This window comes from Vicia villosa, unplaced genomic scaffold (assembly GCF_029867415.1).
Source record: "Vicia villosa cultivar HV-30 ecotype Madison, WI unplaced genomic scaffold, Vvil1.0 ctg.002011F_1_1, whole genome shotgun sequence".
Lineage (NCBI taxonomy): Eukaryota > Viridiplantae > Streptophyta > Magnoliopsida > Fabales > Fabaceae > Vicia > Vicia villosa.
In genome coordinates this window covers 395,130-413,793 of record NW_026705811.1, presented here as the reverse complement: position 1 = coordinate 413,793, position 18,664 = coordinate 395,130, and the positions used below count along the sequence as shown (strand labels likewise).

Below are 18,664 nucleotides of genomic sequence, written 5' to 3'. Positions count from 1 at the left end.
AACACCATGATGAGATACACCATCAATATTCATTTTTTGCCAACTATTCAACGACGGGGGACCATAGGACCTCAATGGTAGTCAACTAATTTTTAGGGTGGATGGTAACCTCAAATCGCTTAAGCAACATGAAATTCTTGATGTCTGAATTTGAAGCCCTGCAAGTGTTAGTCCCAACAAGTTTAGCAAAGACAGAAACAGTTTTAACACAAGCTTTCTAATTAGCAGACAAGTCTTCAAATCTGCACTTGTTTCTAGCTTTCCAAATCTGATGGAAGATGCAAGCAATGCTAGCCTGAAGCACAACTTTAGATTGCGAACTCCAAGACTGCAATAATAACTTTTTACATTCCTCCATGCACAAGATAGGGATGCATCTCTGAGTAATGCCACAGAACCAATTCCAAATATTTTTAGCAAATGCACAACCAAAAAACAGGTGTAAAGCATTCTCACAGCTAGAAGAACACAGGCTGCATAAGGAGGGAAAGGAAAAACCTCTGATTTTTAAGTTATCATCAGTAGGAAACTTGTTATGGAGGTATCTCCAAATGATCATGGAGTGAGCAGGTGGAATATCATTGTTCCAAGGAAAATCCTTCCAAGCAGCACAAGTCTTAGGCTTAACAACATAGTTGTAAGCTTCTTTAAGAGAGAGAAGGCCAGACTTTGAATTCTTCCAAACAAGGCAGTCCTCGATATCCTCCTCAGGGATAGTGACATTAGAAAGCAAAGATTGAAGAGCAGGAAATGCAAGAAGTATATTAGGCTTTATGGACTAGGCTTTATCAATACACCAATCTTTAACCAAAGATGTCAGAGCAAAATGGAATCTAGGATTTATGTTAAAAGTGCTAACCAAGGCCTCCCCTAACCAATTATCCAACCAAAAGTTCACTCTACTACCACTTCCAACATTCCACATGCAATTCTCCAGAACAGTGCTATAAGCTTCCTTTATCCCATGCCAAAGAGAAGACTTAATAGCATACTTAATGATTCTCCCATTTCTCAAAACCCTAGCTTTCAGCACATTAGACCAAGAGTGGAGATCATTCAGGAAATTCCAGCAAAGATGAATGTTAGTAGCTTTATTGTAATCCTGCAGAGACAAAATGCCCAAACCTCCTTCATTTTGGTGTTTGCAACAAACTTTCCACGCCACAGTGACCAGCTTCTTTTTATCAGAGCTGCCTGCCCAGATAAAGTTCCTCATCCATTTCTCAATCAACTTCAAGATTCTTCCAGGCCAAGATAGCAAGGCAATGCATGATCATACTCAGAACAGAAGCCTTAACTAATTGAACTCTACCAGCCATAGAAAGACACTTGGCTTTCCAATTAGCTAGCTTTATCCTAATTCTGTCAGCAAAAGGCTGAAAATAACAGGCCTTAGGTCTTCCAACAAAGATGAGAACACCTAAATAGATGAAAGGAGGAGTAGCTATGTTAAATCCAATGATGTCAGCCAGATGCTTGTGCCTCTCCATACTCATCCCTCCAGCATAGATCAAAGACTTGGAGCAGTTGCAACTATGACCAGAAATGCTGCCATAATCACTTAGGAGCTCATGAATGGCCTGAATAGACTTCGAGTCACCCCTGCAAAACACCATTATGTCATCAGCAAAAAAAGTATGAGAAGGAAGGTGGCAGTTTTTGTTAGCTCTTATAAGATTAATTTGATTGTTATTAAATATGTGCAAAAATATGATTAAGTGAAGCATATATTAAATTATTTAAATAGTTAATAAATTTTATCACATATTATAAATAAATCAGTTAATTAAATTTAAATTAAAAATCAGTTTAATTTGTTTACAATGATTTTTATTTTAATTTCAAGAAAAATGTATTTTTTTTCTTTTCAGATTTTTTGTTGTTGTAATTTTGTGATTTTTTTTTGGTTTTAGAAGGTTTTTTTTTTATTTTAAAGATTTTTTTATTATTAATTTTAGGATTTTTTTTGTATAACTTTTTTGAATATAAAAGTATTTTTATTTATTTTTTTATTTGAGGAAAAAAACATTTCTATTATTTTTTAAGAAAGTTTATTTTTTTGAAAAAATAGTTATTGATTTTTTTACTAATAAAAATATTCTTAAAAATAGTTTGTGAAACAAATTAAACGGTTTTTTAACTTAAATTTATTTAACTTATTTTTATACAATATGATTTAGTTTATTAATCATATAAATGATTCAATTTTTTTTAATTAAATGTAATTTAATTTGGGTTTGTGATTCAATTAATTATATTTTTTCACACACCTTTATGGTAAATAACCAATTCACTATGAATCCACCTCGTTTATTTTATTATTATTTTATTATTTAATTTTAACAATTTGGAATATTAAATATATAACTAATATAGGGATATTTTAATTTATACTTTTTTATTATTTAATATATTTAAAATATTTTAAATGTATGTGTGAAATTTTTTAAAATTGTTTTATTTTATTATTTGTAATGTAATTTGATATTAAGAGAAATGATTATTTCTATTAAAAATTGATTCCACTTCATGGATGCTGGTAGAGCGGGATACTCGAACCTGTTTGGAATGAGTTTAAGTTTTAATTTTTCATCTCCCTCGGAGATCGGGTGGGAAACATGAAATGCTTGGGGATTCATATTTGGATATGGGAAGGTAAAAATTGTCTCCTGTCCACTCAATTGTTATGCTTACTCCAATGTCAAACAACACATTAAATGACTATGTGACACTAATTGCAAAATTTGTATAAGATCAAAATATTGAGTGGCCTGAACATCTCTTAGAGTAAACAATTCCCTTAAGTGACTACCCGACACTAATCACAAAGCTTATATAAGATCGAAATATTGAGAGGCCTTAACTCCTCTTATAGTAAACAACTCCCCTATCGTTTGGAGTGCGCACTAGCTTTTTTATATTTTCACTCGGCCCTCTAAAAAATTAGAGCCTCTGCTAATCTGTTATGCTCCTCCCGTCTCTATAATGTTTAACTGATGTCTAATTAATGTGAGACTTGAGATCTTCCAAATACACACTCACGTTCATGATTCTTTTGAGTTTTGGTATGTAAATAGAAACGGCAGGTGTCCCATGGTACGATCAATAGACTTTGTTACCATGTTAATATTAGAGTTGAGTCTAACCCATCTCTATAAAATTGACTTGTAAGCGATGAATGTCACTCTATATAAACTCTTTTTAAACTTATATCTAATCAATGTGAAATTTAAAATCTTCTCAATAATTATAAGCGACGGTGCACAAGGTCTGTTACCCTCTCCTATACTATATGGTTGAACAAAGAAAAAAAAACAGTAAATTACGTTCTAAGTTGATGAAGTGAAAAATATAAAGAAACATTGAAGGTATAGTAAATTCCATATGAAATGCTTGCAAATAGATAAACTGGAGCACCTCTACACTTCAGAAAATTTTCTTTTGAGCAATACACCTTTGTGAGAGACACATCACATACTCACCAAAAACTTTAAGGTGATAGGTGAGTGAGTTCTTCCACTTATAAATGTGAGGGTTCTCCATATTCTTAACCAATGTGAGACTTCGCCACACAACTCATACTTGTAACTGATACCATTTGTTGGAACAATTTGGGGGGTCAAAATGAGGGAACACCTTTACACTTGAGAGCATTTTCTTTTGAGAAACAGACATTTGTCAGAGACATATCATATACTCACCAAAAATTTTAAGGTGATAGCTAGGTGTGTGAGTTCTCCCACTTATAAATGTGTAGGTTCTCCATATTTCTAGTTTTTCACACTTGTAATTTTTTTTAAAAGTAGAACTAAACTAAATAAATTTGTTAGCTGTTTCAAATAAAAAAGTAAGCTATAAGATAAAATTAAATATGTTATTATTCTGTTCAGATGATTATATTCAAACATGGTTAAGCGAATTAAAGTAGAAAAAAATTATGGGCATTTCTTCATAGGTTTGTTTTATGTTTTTCTAAAATACTCTTTTATGCATGTGTTTTTAATAGTCAAAATATATTAGGGTTAAATATAATAAACCCCCTGTAATATATTAGTGAGTTTTGTTTTTAGCTCTAGTAAAGTTTTTTTTGCAATCCCCTCTTATAATTTCCAGATTTCTTCAAATAGCCCCTGACTGCCACATTGCAGCAAAGATTCTCTTTAGTTGCCAATGTGACAATCCACATGAATTTTTTTAATTGTTTTATAATTCCACGTGGAATAAATGTTTTTTTATTAATATTTTTTAAAATTATATATTTTTTAAATTTTTTAAATTTATTTATTTTTTATAATTTTGTTACTGCTTTTATTATGAGGGGGTAAATGAAAATTCGCTAATATTATAGAGGGTGTTCATAATAAAAACAATAATAAAATTATTAAAAAAAGTATTTTTTTTTTTAAAATTAAATACTTCCACGTGGACTTTAAAAATAATTAATAATTAAAAAAAATCCACATGGACTGCCACATAGGTAGCAAGAGGGAATCTTTATTGCAATGTGGCAGTCAGGATCCTTGAGGGAATCTGAAAATTGCAAGGGGGAGATTGCAAAAAAAAACTTTATCAAGAGCTAAAAACAAAACTCGCTAACATTACATGAATTTTATATATTTAACCCAATATATTATAAACTACTTATATAGAATAGAGTAGGGCCGCCAATAGTGAAAAATCGAAAAAATCTAAACACTCTCGTGGTAGACCTCACCAATGATAAAATTTAAAAAGTAAACCTCATCATAGAAATCTAAGATTAAGTCTAAGAAAACAACTATACCCTCTCAATTATAAGAATGTTTGTGGTATTTTTTGTGTGGATAATTTAGACATTAGTTACATAATTACCAAAGCCGACACTCAATTTTTTTTCTATTGAAAACAAACTTTCAAAAACTATGTATTTGATAGTATGTATATTTACGGACAACACAACATATATTCATATTTATACTTAAAAATCAATTAATAACATAACTTATTACTAATTTGTTTGATTTTGGTTCTAATACTCAATATCACCTCTCAAAAGAAATTATACTGCAATACTAAGAAACTATATATCTAAACTTTACATTGGATACATTTGATAGAAAGAAATAAAAATTTAGTATTATCTTGAATGTTTTTACATCATCTAAGGAGAGTCTTGAAGTAAGTAGTTTAATACACAATTACTGATTTTAGTTTATCAAAATTTATTAATTCTATATTGGGAAAGTTATGAATGCGAGAAAAAACACCTGATTCACACCTTCAATAACAAATATTTAAATAAGTGTGAATAATTTGACAAAACATCATGAACACAAGAGTTAATAAAGAAAGTGTCGCTCTGTGTATATTGATCATTTTGAACAAATTCTTGAATCTCTCTTCTAATCTTTGGAGAATATGAATGAACATTATTGACCTTCCTCTTGACCAAAGTTTGATGATGAATATCCTAAAAACTCAATTTAAAAAAAAAATCAACTTTTTCAAAGTACTTACCAAAATAGAAAGATATTTCCAAAAGTTCTTGCATTCTTTTGGAAAAAAAATATAAATTAATAATGATAAAATGATATTTGTCACGTAGTTTTAGTTAGAATAAAAACAAGTTATAATAAAAAAAATTAAGAGACAAAAAAGAAAGAAGAGAAAGTAAAATTTCCTAAGACTTTTTTTTCTTCTTTGAACCATCCTTATCACTCAAACATCATGCTCATTTCCTGCATGCAATGAGAATTTCAAAAATAGTAGAGGACCTATGAGTTTGAAGAGTTCAAGATTTATGAAAGGAGGAAATTTAACTTTAGATTTTTATTTTTTTTTAAAACCATTTCTCTCTGATTTCTACTCCAATCTTACAAGTTCTTTTTTTAAGATAGGTATCTATTATTGAATTAGTTTGGTGGATATTTGGTTGTTATTAGAAATTTAGGGATTCGGTGCATAGTTAAAAAAAAGGAAAACATAAATTTTGTGTAAATTCGTGTAGCTGCAACCTCATGAATTCACGAATTCTTGTGATACTTAATTGATAAAATAATAAGTTGGACTATGACTACTTTTATTTTGGGTATGAATGTGTGTGTAATGAATAGTGATAAGAAAATTTTAAAATTTAGGATAATGTTAAATTAGATTATCTTTTTAAAATAAATTATGCACTTATTAAAACAACTTTTATATTTATTTTAAAGATATCCTTTTAATTCATTTAATTAAGGTTTAAATGTTATAATTTCATGAATAAGAGGTAGAATATGTTGTAGTTGCAATGTTGAATTTTCAAGAACTAGAAGTATAATATGATATAATTGTGATGATGAGTTTTCAAGAACATGTTTTGATGGTGAATTTTCATGAACTAAAAGTAGAAGTATGACATGGTATAGTTGTGATGCTGATTTTTCATGAACCTGGAGTAAAATGTGGTATAGTTGTGATACTAAATTTTCATGAACCTGAAGTAGAATGTGGTATAGTTGTAATGTTGAATTTTCATAAAGTAGAAGTATAATATATTATAGTTGTGATGTTGAATTGTCATGAACTAAACTAGTAAGATACCCGTGCTTCCGCACGGGTAAATTTATTTGATATTGTATAAAATTTAATTAGATACATATAAATTTAAAATGAATTGTTTGATTATAAATGAAAAATATCATATAAATTGAATTATATTAAATAATTATATAAAAAAATTGTAAGTTGGAGAAAAAAAATGAAATTTTAACATTTAAAATAAAAATTATCTCTCAATTAATAGTAGTTGTTGATTAAAATAAAATAGATATTGTATTGATAATGACCCGTGAAATAAAGAAAATCTTTGATGCGATATAAAATATATTTAAATACAAATATAAAATGAACAATAATCATATAAATTTAATTGCATTAAATAATCATAAAAAAATTTGAGATGGAGAAAAAAAAAAGGATATTATTACTCAAATAAAGACAATGATTGATTAAAATAAAATAGATATTGTGTTGATAGTGATCCGGGAGAAAACAAATTTTTTAATTTTATTAAAATTAAAAAATAGGTTTTTTTAGAAATAATAAGTAAATAGAGAAAAAAATTAGAAAAGAAAGTAAGAAAGTGTGAAAAAAATGTGAAGTAAATTTTAAATTTTAATTAAGATAGAGAAAGTGTGTAATGATCAATTAAAATAAATTAAATATTGTGTTGATAGTGATCCGTAAGATAAATAAATATTTAATTTTATTAAAATTAAAAAATAGATTATAATTTTTGTGATGATAAGTAAATGGAGAAAAATTAAAATGAAAGTAAGAAAGTATGGGAAAATGAAATGTGAAAGAAATTTGAAATTTGAAATAAGAGAGAGAAGATGTGTTGGGGAGAAAAAGTTGAATCCTAAATATTGCAATTGACATTTGGCAAAAGTCTTCATTTTCATTGGACAATAGAAAAGTGATAGGGTGATTTTGTTAATTACTATTTTGTTCAATTTATAGTGTAATATTTTTTAGTGAGTAGGGTAATTTTGTCACTTTGGTCAATTTCTTAGTAATATGTAGATAGTAGAAGTATAAAATGGAATAGTTGTGATGCTCAAATTTTATGAATTAGAAGTGTAATTTGATGTAGTTGTGGTGCTGAATTTTTATGAATTAGAAGTAAAATATCATATAGTTGGAATGTTGAATTTTCATGAACTAAAAGTATGATGTAGTATAATTATAATACTGAATTATCTTGAACTAGAAATATAACAGAGCATAGTTGTGTGCTAAATTTTCACGAATTAGAAGTAGAATATGGTATAGTTGCAATGTTGAATTTTCATGAACAAGAAGTATAACAAGTATAACGTGTTATAGCGAATTCAATAATTATTAATTATACAAGACATGCTCTATACATAATTTCAATCAAAGGTTAGGTGGAGATTTGAATAAGCAAATGCACATGTATTTAATTAAATGATCTACGATATGTTAGCATATGAGAGATGAAATAGTAAGAATACATGTATACATGACGATAAGTCTTTCGATATTGATCTTAAACGTAAAAGTATAGAGACAATCGATAAAGAACAGAAGTAGTATTTTTGTGTATTGCATCCACAGAGACTAGTGCGACATTATAGTTGTTCGATAATCTTTATGATTTTAAGGAAGATGTATTGAAAGATATTTGTCTATAGAAATAACGTAAAATGACAGTAAATGAAAATAAATTTAACATATGAGATTAGATTGCTAGGCTTAGATTTCATTATCCTATTTTAATGTACCCTTGTAATCAGTTATACATATTCTAGTCAACATTTAATAGTATCATCTATCGCTTAATGAATGTTACTTATATTTAAACAACGACATGATATCGGTTGTATTGTTTAACTAATGATATGTCAATCGGCTAACCAATATAGTATCATTAAATGTCAATAGTGTATATGAATGTTAAATCAAAATTCATCTATAGAGTTTAGTATTTAACATATGAAAACCATATATTTGGTTATGAAAATTATTTTCACATAGCATTTCAAAACCATCAATCAAGTTAGAATTTACTAGATTATAAAAAGACTTTAAGAACAAGGATAATCATTAATGTTAATGAATAACTAGAATATATATGTATGTATATGTATGTATATATATATATATATATATATATATATATATATATATATATATATATATATATATATATATATATATATATATATATGTGTGTGTGTGTGTGTGTGTGTGTGTGTGTGTGTGTGTGTGTGTGTGTGTGATCAAAAGCAATACACGAGTATTTGGATAATTACATCGAACCCCAACAAAAGATAATTGATCTATTCTTACTCATAGTAGGTTTATACAGATGTTAAACAAAGGGGGTGAAAAAGCATCTGTGAACGATCTTTCTAACCGGATGAAGCATCCACCTTCAATCTTTAATTCTTCCCTTAAGATTACTTTCTCTATTCTCTTTGTTTTCTGATCTATTCACTATGGAATAAATGACAATTGAGGAAGGTGAGACCTTTATTTAACTGGCTTTTGACTAGGAAATTTTGACCAACGACTAAACTAACTTTCCCAGCAAGTACACCTTTACTTCCCTATGAAGTAACTTAGTCAAGTGGAGTTCTTAACCGCCTTCTTTCGCCTAGCGTCCTAGTAAGCCTTCCTAGCTAACACTACCTTTCTTCATCGCGGAGAAACTTAGCCAAGTGGGGTTACAAATTGCCTTATTTCACCCAACGAAGTAGTATGCTCGCAAATCGAATACAAGCTTTCTTCACCATGAAGTAACTTAACCTAGTGGACTCTAAACCATCCTGTTTTTTTCCAGCAACCCAGTAAACTCGCAACATATATCGTTCCTTTAGAAACCTTAAAAAGTGTAGCAATTAAAACAATAGAGCATGTCTCAGTTAACACTGAAATACATTCGCCACGTCAGATTCAACAGTTCACATTTCTAAGTCATATATCAATTATACCATTTCAGTGTATAATTGGTGCCTAAGTGTTCCTATTTTCGTAGCAAACATATTCATTAAAATATAAGTATTTAAATAAAGAAAACATTTTTTGTTATTATTCATTCATCTAGCAACTTGCACGATGTTTGTCAATTGGATAGTTTTCATGTCCCAAATCCTATAAAAAAAACTACTTAGATATGCTTAAACAAAATAAAGCAGCAGACAACATAAGCATATTAATAAAATAAATCTAGAATGAAAACATGTACTGTAGTGTAAATTGATAGATAATGTAGCTCCAAGGAGACTTTAACAAAAGCACAGCAAAACCACGTAGAATGTAAAAGTACAAAAATAGCAAAATACAAAATTATTCTAATATGTAGAAAATGACCTGGTGTTTTTCTCAATGTCAAACACTTCATACTCAAGAGGGGGATGAATTGCGGAGTTTTAAAAAATAGCTGATTTAAAATAAATTATTTTTGAAATCAGATTTTGAAAGCATTTTATAAAATGTTTAAATAAATATGCATAGAAAATTTAAAGTATAGAAATAAAAGAGATAAGGTAATAGAGATGACTCCATAAACTTATAGACGTTTGGTCTAATGAAGTGACTTAATCCTGTTCCCAAGAATTGATCTTGAGAATATTCACTATTTCTTAAGAGTTTTTAAAAGGTTAAGCCCACAAATTCTATTATAGGAAGAATTGCAGTTTTAAGAATAACTTTTTTTTAAAAAAAAAGAACAGGGTTGAAGTGTTATTCTCCAAAATTTAAATATATATATATATATATATATATATATATATATATATATATATATATATATATATATATATATATATATATATATATATATATATATATGTAATATTTAAATTTAAAATTTAAATATATGTGTTTTTAGTGCAAAACTAATTTTATGTTTATTAAATTATTTCTCATTATTATGTAATTTTGTTATAATATTTCAAAAAAAAAATAATTAAAATTTATATTGAGGGACGTAATTGAATGTATATATAATTGTTTTTACATTAATAATGTACATATCAATTTGATTATATATCTAAAATATAATAATTTCTTCTTAATATAAAATATTTATTACTTAATTAAATAAATATTATAACATATTTATGTGCAAAAGTAATTTTATAAAATATTATAAAATATAAATAAAACATTTTTAATCTATTGAAATATAGAGTATTAAATTGGCATAAATAAGAATCTATAAATATATTATATTGTTTTAAAAATATATTTAAATGAAATGATGATAGAGTGATAACAATTCAACATTTTTTCCTTGCAGTTACAAAATTACATGTAATGTAACTTGTGTAAGTGTCATTATATAATTATTATATGGAGTACAATACAACTTTAGAATGGCTAAACTATTAGTGGAAGTAAATCTATAAAATAAGAAAACACAAGTACCTGGTTAAGACCCATTTGCCCTTTGCTTAAAAAATTCCACCTATTTTTTTTTAGGGTAAAATGTGTCTAAATATTACTTTTTGTGACTAAAATCTGTTTTTGGCTTCAATCTAACTAATGGTTTCATCTGTTTCTCTCTCTATTGGCCAAGGTATGTACAATCTGCACTTTTATTTCTAATGTAACTGAACCAAATAGTGCAGTATCCTCTTCCAAACAGTATATGTACCCATTTTCACTTTTTCATTACTCCCAATGTTGCTTTCCAATCACAACTCAGCTATTTTTTCAAAATAATAACTATTTTTTCTCTCTTTTCTCTCTCTTCCCTTTCACGGTTTCTATTTCTCAAAGTTCTTATGATTTCTCTCAAATCCATAACCCTAAACCCTCTTCTTTCGTCTCATTCTCTTTCACCACAACCGCCGCCACTGTCATGTCTCTTTATTGTCATCAACGCAACAAAAAGTTTCAACGATTCACATTATAAGGTAAAGGATACAAACTTTTATGTTGTGTTTTCTATTTGCAAATTTCTTCTCAGATCTGATTTTTTTTTGTTACTGAGTAGTAGTTAAGCTATTTTTTGTTCGATTTGCAGGTTTTCACATATATGGATTTTTTCGTTGTTAAGGATGGTGATGAATAGAGTAGTGATGAAGAGGGCCCCTGGTTTTTCGTTAAACTTGCAGCTGTTCTTCTTAGATCTGGATTTTTGCTGTTGATATTTAGCGATGAAGATTGAATAATTTTTTTTTTAGATCTCTCATTATTTCTTTCATTTTTCAGCCTTTTTTGTTCAGGTGTTCGTGAATATTGCCTTCTAATTCCATGATTCGTTAAATTTTTCTTCTTATGTGTTCTTTGGAATGATTAATTTTTTTAATTTCTATTTGATTGTAGATTTACCTCTACAGTCACGGTAGAATTGATGGTTGGCGTAGGCGTATAGAGTGTCTTGCTAGCCTTTGAAGGAGCAGCGATAGAAAACCGAGTCAACGGTAGCATAAATCTAAGGTTTTGTATTATGCTAAAGATGATTATGTTTGCTTTCTGATCATATTGTGTTCAGGATCTGCCTATATATTTTATGGTGAATCGAAATTGTTTGATAATTGTTTCTGCTTTTGAATCGGTGGTGGCGTTTTTGTTATAAAAGTAACTATGTATGGTTAATGATATTTTGTGGGTGATATGATGATTTTGTGGTTTGTTGGAATAATTTGGTGTTTTAATTTCTTGGATGTTAGGGCTAGGAGTTTTCACAAAAAGAACTCAACTGGCTTAGCCCACGTTTCCGAGGAAGGTGCTTCCAAGAAGAAGACATTTGTAGCAGTAAGTGGGGTGAATCATTCTTTAATAAACCATGGTTTTTCTCTTCTAAATGACCACACTTTTAGAATACTCTGATGTTTATGTTGTACATACATATACATGTATAGATACTGTGTACATTTACAATCTATATCTATATTCTAAAAAACAAAATTCAATCTACAGGAAATGTTGGTGGTATATCTCCAAAAACAGGGGCTGCTATGGAAGTCTTCTTAGGATCGATTTCCATCGAAGATTATGACTCGATGGAATCTTCCTTAATTCAAATGGTTTGTGGGAGACTTAGCCATAAATGTTACCGATGCTATACTGCAGGAGGTATCGCCGAATGGATGGGAAATGATGATATCACTCGGTTTCATGGCTGCAGCAAGGTAATAGCATTGCTACAACTTGCAAGGTAAAGCATAACTATATGAACTTACTGTGTTTAAATGAGAAACTTGAATCATTTCAAAAAATGTTGTTTCAGGATAATCTGGATTCTTAAGAATTGGAAAAGCTTATATCTAATATGAACATTTCAGTGGATTCTGCTTGTAATTTAAATAACGCTGTTGTAGAGGTAATTGCTTTTCTATTTGCTTTTATCTATGACAACTGAGTAATTCTCGGTCGACAATTGCAATTCGGTCGAAATAAAGCGGCCTTAAATGTCTCTGCAAATGCATCACAACAACAATTGCAGCATCTGAATGATTGCTTTTGTACTAATAATACTTTTTGCTTTGTTTGTTTCAGTCACTCGGTCCAAGAATTTGGAGTTTCTGATCCGTGAGAAGGTCGGTCAAAGTTCAAGCTGTAGCCAAACATACGAAGAATTTTGAGATTTTCTTCTCAGTTTTATAGTGTTTTCCTTATGCAATGTTCATTTTCTTAATCAGCACAATATTGCAAGCTCTTCTGTAGATTTGATGTATGGTTAATTATTATTATTGCAGAAATACCGACTTCATACACGGAGAATTCCAGCTGCAAACAGTAACGAGTCAGTTGTAGTTCTTGACACTATTAGAAGAAGCACTCAGTTTTATTCTGTAGGATCCTTTTTGTTTCCTTGGTTGTTACTGAGAAAAGACTATTGTCTTGGATCTAATTTCTGTATTGGATTTTCTCAACAGTCTTAATCGATAGTTGAAGCTACCGCCGCTGCCATGAAAAATATGAACATGAAAGGTATCTCTATTTTCTGCAACTTACTTTTCGGTTTTAGCTTTCGTGATTGTTCACACATTTCTCATGGATTGGAGAGGGGGAAGAGGTGCAACTAAAAAAAATTCAAGACCACTGCATTATGTTATTTCTGGTTGCTCCATGGTTATAAAATTTTTGCAGATTGTAGAGATTACAAATGGAAGTAAGGTCAAATATGAACTTGACAAACAGACTTGGATTAATTAAGGTATGAACCTATTGCTTACATTTTGAAATTGTCTTACCTAAAGTCATGTTTTTGCATCCCTATTTTTTGGTATCTTGATTTTATTATTTTTATTTTAGTTTCTCAAAAGTCATGTTTTTGTTCCATCTGTTTTATCCAGGCAAACAACTTCTTCAATTGGAACGTGAGATAGGATTCGTCATCAATCTCATGAATGGCCACAGGTAATATACTCTATGATATTGCCATTCTTGTCTCACTTAATTGTTCAAATTACCATATCATGTAGTCATTTATATGAATTATATTTAATGACACTAACGTTTACAATATTTTTTATACTACAGATACCAATACAACTATTTAATAATATAATAGAAAATTTTATAGAATAATATTAACCTTCCATTAATTCTGTTAAAATTAATTTTAATAAAATTTTTATTTGAAATCAATTATGTTTCAATAATGATGAAATATATTATTTTTATTGACTATTAATTATTGGATCCATTTGAAAAATAATTTAATTGAGTTTAATATGATGATACTTATCGTTTCGAATATTAATAGACTTGATATGATGTATCTCTATCATAAAAAAAAAAGTAGTATGAAGTAATTTTTTTTCTATCAATTTTCAAACCTAGAAATAAAAGTTAGAAGCTAAATTTTTAGATTAAAAATAAATAAATGATTTACTTATTAAAATTTTAAATCTAAAAATTTAGCATAAAAAGACAAAGGATTTACTAATGTCTATTTTTTCAACTAATTTTTAATTCTAATAATATGAAAATAAATTATTTATATTTTCTGAAATTACACATTAATACTCACTTTGGTAATTATAATAATCTATCTAAAAGTACTAATTTCAAATTTTTTAAAAAATTCATGTGCAATTTTGTTTCTATTTTTAAGATTGATTGTTATTTGTTCTTGATAAATTATTTATGCTTTATTTAGACTGAATAATAATTACTTCTTTTGTATTTACATAATCGATGTATCAATTTGAAAAGGGGTTGAAATATGTGTACAAGTTCAAATTCAAGTAAAAAAAGCCACATCAACATGACAATGATATGATGTTTATGTAGTGGTAGGAAATATCAGCATCAATGGTAATATCAAAGGAAATCTCTTATTTATTTCTTCCATAAAGTATAGATTCTTTTTTCTATTTTTGATATTCATGCCACTTATTTTTTTTTTAAAATCTTTTTAACATCTTTTTCATTTATTTTGTTTTTTCATGTTACTGATAAGAAAACGGAAAAGGTTAAATAAGATGGACATTTTCTTAGCATTATTTTCACTTCTTTTTATTTTTATTAGTTGTTCTCTCTTCTTTTCTGAAATTTGTTATATATATTTTAAATTTTATAATTATGAAGTAATGTGACTATTATTGTAATTTTTTAAAATATTGAGATTGAAAAAAATTCTATTATTTATTTTAATTTAATGTCTTTTATCAATATTATTATAATTATTAATATTATTGTCATCATCATTATTATAATAAAACAAGTCTAAATTGGTAACGATTAAAATATGTTTCAATAAGAAAATATAAATTTTACTGGATGTTATCATATCATGTTAAAATATTATATATAAGATTTTATTATTGAATATCATATTTATTTTAGGGTTATATTTTATTTATTTTATTATTATTTGCTATTTATTTATTAGACTTTATGAGTAAAATAAATATTTCAAATACTTTATCAGATATTATCATTCATCAAATTAATTATATTTTTAATCTATCAATAAATAAAATAATTGTAATAAATTTATTGAACATACTTTTTTTCCATTTCTTTGTAGTATATAAGGTTCTCTTTGCCAAACCCTTTTTATATACGAGAATAAATTTACTATTAGATCAAAAAATTAAAATTTATATACGGGAATAAATTTACTATTGATTCCAATAATTTTATAAAGAATGTCAAAACAAAAATAATATTTACATACGAGAAATAAATACAGGAAAACATATTTTTATATACAGAAAAATAATAATTATTGTTAAAAAAAATGTCTTTTTAAAAATATTATGAATTACTCAAGGTGGCCGACAAAAACCTAAATATTAGTGGTTTATAAAAAACTCCTATATTATATTGGAACACATTTACTATTTTAAATTTTAACTTATATATATATATATATATATATATATATATATATATATATATATATATATATTTTTTTTTATCTTAGATTTCTTTTTTATCCTTTTTTTTATAATTTATTTTAATTTTTTCTATTATTTTTGAATTCCATATTCTAACTGGTAACATAAAACCGGTCCACACCAGAACCCGTGCGGCGGCACGGGTTTCACACTAGTTATTAATGATGGCATATGCCTTTATACGTAGCTCAGTCTCTCAATGTAACAAATATTTTATATAGGTTGATCTCAAACTAAGACATAATTTTGAGTTGGCTAACCTTTGAACCAAACCAAGATTTTATATTGATTGATAACAAATAAAACCAAGATTTTAACCAGGCTAATCTCAAGTCTATAGAGGTTTTAGGTGTTTACGGTGCGGTTTTGACGTAAAAAATCATCCGAACCGCAAGGGAAAAAAGTGTACGATTCGGTTTGGTTCGGTTGACTTTTAGAAATAAAACTGAACCAAATCAAACCAAACTAATGCGGTTTAGATTGGTTCGTTTTTTTTTTTTTTACAAAAATTTATTTAGTCATTCATACACATATTGATGACAACGTAACTTTGTATTTAGTCATTTACGCGTTATCAAATAACAAAAAAATTCATCATATTTAAATAATAACTTTCTATTTAATATACAAAAATAATAGTAGCATAAAATAATATCAAAAACATTATAATGAAATAGAAAGAAAAAAAGGAGATGAAATATTAGAGAAGATGAAAAAGAAAGAGCAGAAGATATGCGATTAAATAAGAAGAGAAACATTAAGAACGTAATTGGAAGAGACAATATTAGAATAAAAATAATAAGATGAAAAAGAAATAACTTACGAGATGAAAGACTAGAAAATAATATGTGATATGTATTTGGAAAAGAAGATGAGAAGAAGGTGCAATACCGTTAGACGAGATTTGAGAAGAATTACACTAAAACCTTAAGTTTTGGGAAGAGAAAATCATTGGTAATCGTAAGGCTAAGGCATATTAGATTTGAATTTGGGTTGAATATAAGTTAATTGAAGTTTGGGGGTTGTAACATAATGCGGTTTGGTTTGGTTTAGTTTGTAAAATACAAACCGCAAACCGAACTGAACCGCGCGGTTTGTTAAAAAATGGCCCAAACACATTCAAATCAAATGTGATTTTTTGCGGTTTCAGTTTGGTTTGGTTTGGTTTTGCGGTTTTCTATTGGGCCGGTTTGGTTTTGAACACCCCTAGGTTTTATACTAGGCTGAACTTATAAACTAGATAATATTTTAATCCAGGATTATCTCTAACCAATAGAGATTTTAATCGACCTGAGCTTAAGAACCGTTGTGAAGATATGTTCACTAATTGATCTTCATGAACCCAAAAGAGATATTTTTTCTATGGCAGAGCTCACGAGCTAAACAGAGACTAAGACTAATATCCCCAAATATATATAAGAGCTCTTAAGATGTTTAGCTTCCAACCCAAATAATCACTTTTTAAGGAAGAATTATTTAGTCAAGAAAAATCTACTTTTCATAAATTTACAATTATACCCTCACTCGGAATAATATCTTCACTGAGACTCAAGAATGCTCTTAAAGCACTATGGATAAATTATGTGAGAAAAACTAAAAAGATTTAGAGAGGTGATAAGAGAAGTGAAAAGTTAGATTTTTCACATTTTCTAGATGTTTTAAAATGATAGAGAAGCTATCTATTTAGAGATCATGGCATGATATAAATTTGGAAACAATCCATAGGCTTTTTACTACACCTAATTGATTAGGGTAATTAATCAACAACATCATATAACTTCACCTTCTGTGAGTTCACGGTTGAATGAACTATTTATACATTTGGTGATAACTTCAGCTGCTCGTTCTTCCATAATGTTGCCCATTGGAACTAGAGGAGACATCAGAACTTTATTAAAGGTAAACCTGTGGTTAACCTCCCTCATGTTTATCCTTGTGTGGGTTGATTCCTTTATATCTAGGTTAGACACTCATGGATTTTCCCATCCGATTTTTTTCTTCATATTTGGGTCGATTTGCTTCTGTTTGATATTATGCATCATTAATATTTAGATTTCTACTTAAGCCAATAATAGGAATACATACTCTTGAGTTTCCTAAATGGGCCATTATTAAGGAACTAATGAAAATTAGAGAAGAAAAAAAGAAAAGAAAGCAAGTATCTTTTTCTTTAGTGCAAATTTTGAAGATTCAAGAAGAAAGCAAAGTTAAAGATGAATGGTGTAAAACCTAGGAAAGCATCAACAAAAATCGCTGAAATCACAAGAAAGAATAAGGAACATATTAAAAAACAAAGGAAATTAAAAATTGAAACTTAATATCAAACTAAGTCCCTAATTTATAGGCACCGAAGAGCATCAAAATCAACGGGTAAGATTTGACAGAATATCAAAAATCATGTCCAACAATCAAGATATAGCCTCGCTTCTGCAAGAACAAACAAATGGTCCTAAGCGCGTCATTTTCATACCCTAGGCACATGAACAGACATAGAGGCATCCCCAAGACAATATTTTGCCTACACAATGGACATTGCATACGTATATTCCCAATGCCACCTACTCCCACTCAATGCCGCAATAAATGTTTTCTCTTTCCTAGAGGATCTCCTCAACACACTTACTTCCTCAATGGAACATGTGCTTAGACCAGTCTTAAAGTATTGCTTCAACATTTCTCATTTCATCACTGATAGTGAGGATTGTAGGGAAACTGTTATGGACAGTCCAAAGACCAAATAAAACCGAATCAATTCAGCCAATTATCTCCACAGGCTGATGAACATGAAGACATCAATTTTAGAACTTCGCACA

General features: G+C 28.3%; 1 protein-coding gene and 1 long non-coding RNA gene across 5 annotated transcripts; one reads left to right on the top strand and one right to left on the bottom strand.

Moving 5' to 3' along the window:
• Positions 1–217: 217 nt before the first annotated feature.
• Positions 218–1,616, bottom strand: LOC131637496 (uncharacterized). The gene is made up of 3 exons (XM_058908088.1): positions 1,280–1,616; positions 860–1,194; positions 218–778 (listed from the first exon to the last, which is right to left on the bottom strand). The coding sequence occupies exons 1-3, from the start codon at positions 1,614–1,616 to the stop codon at positions 218–220; spliced, it is 1,233 nt and encodes a 410-aa protein (XP_058764071.1).
• A 9,545-nt stretch (positions 1,617–11,161) lies between these two features.
• On the top strand, positions 11,162–14,926 carry LOC131637482 (uncharacterized). Of its 4 annotated transcripts, XR_009294343.1 has the most exons (12): positions 11,162–11,408; positions 11,519–11,720; positions 11,821–11,934; positions 12,168–12,252; positions 12,418–12,629; positions 12,728–12,820; positions 12,997–13,037; positions 13,197–13,292; positions 13,377–13,431; positions 13,591–13,657; positions 13,797–13,860; positions 14,662–14,926. It is a non-coding gene; the product is annotated as an uncharacterized LOC131637482 (long non-coding RNA). The 4 variants fall into 4 exon arrangements; XR_009294345.1 differs by having other exon boundaries at positions 11,519–11,918; XR_009294344.1 differs by having other exon boundaries at positions 11,519–11,934; positions 13,197–13,243.
• The last annotated feature ends 3,738 nt before the right edge of the window (positions 14,927–18,664 follow it).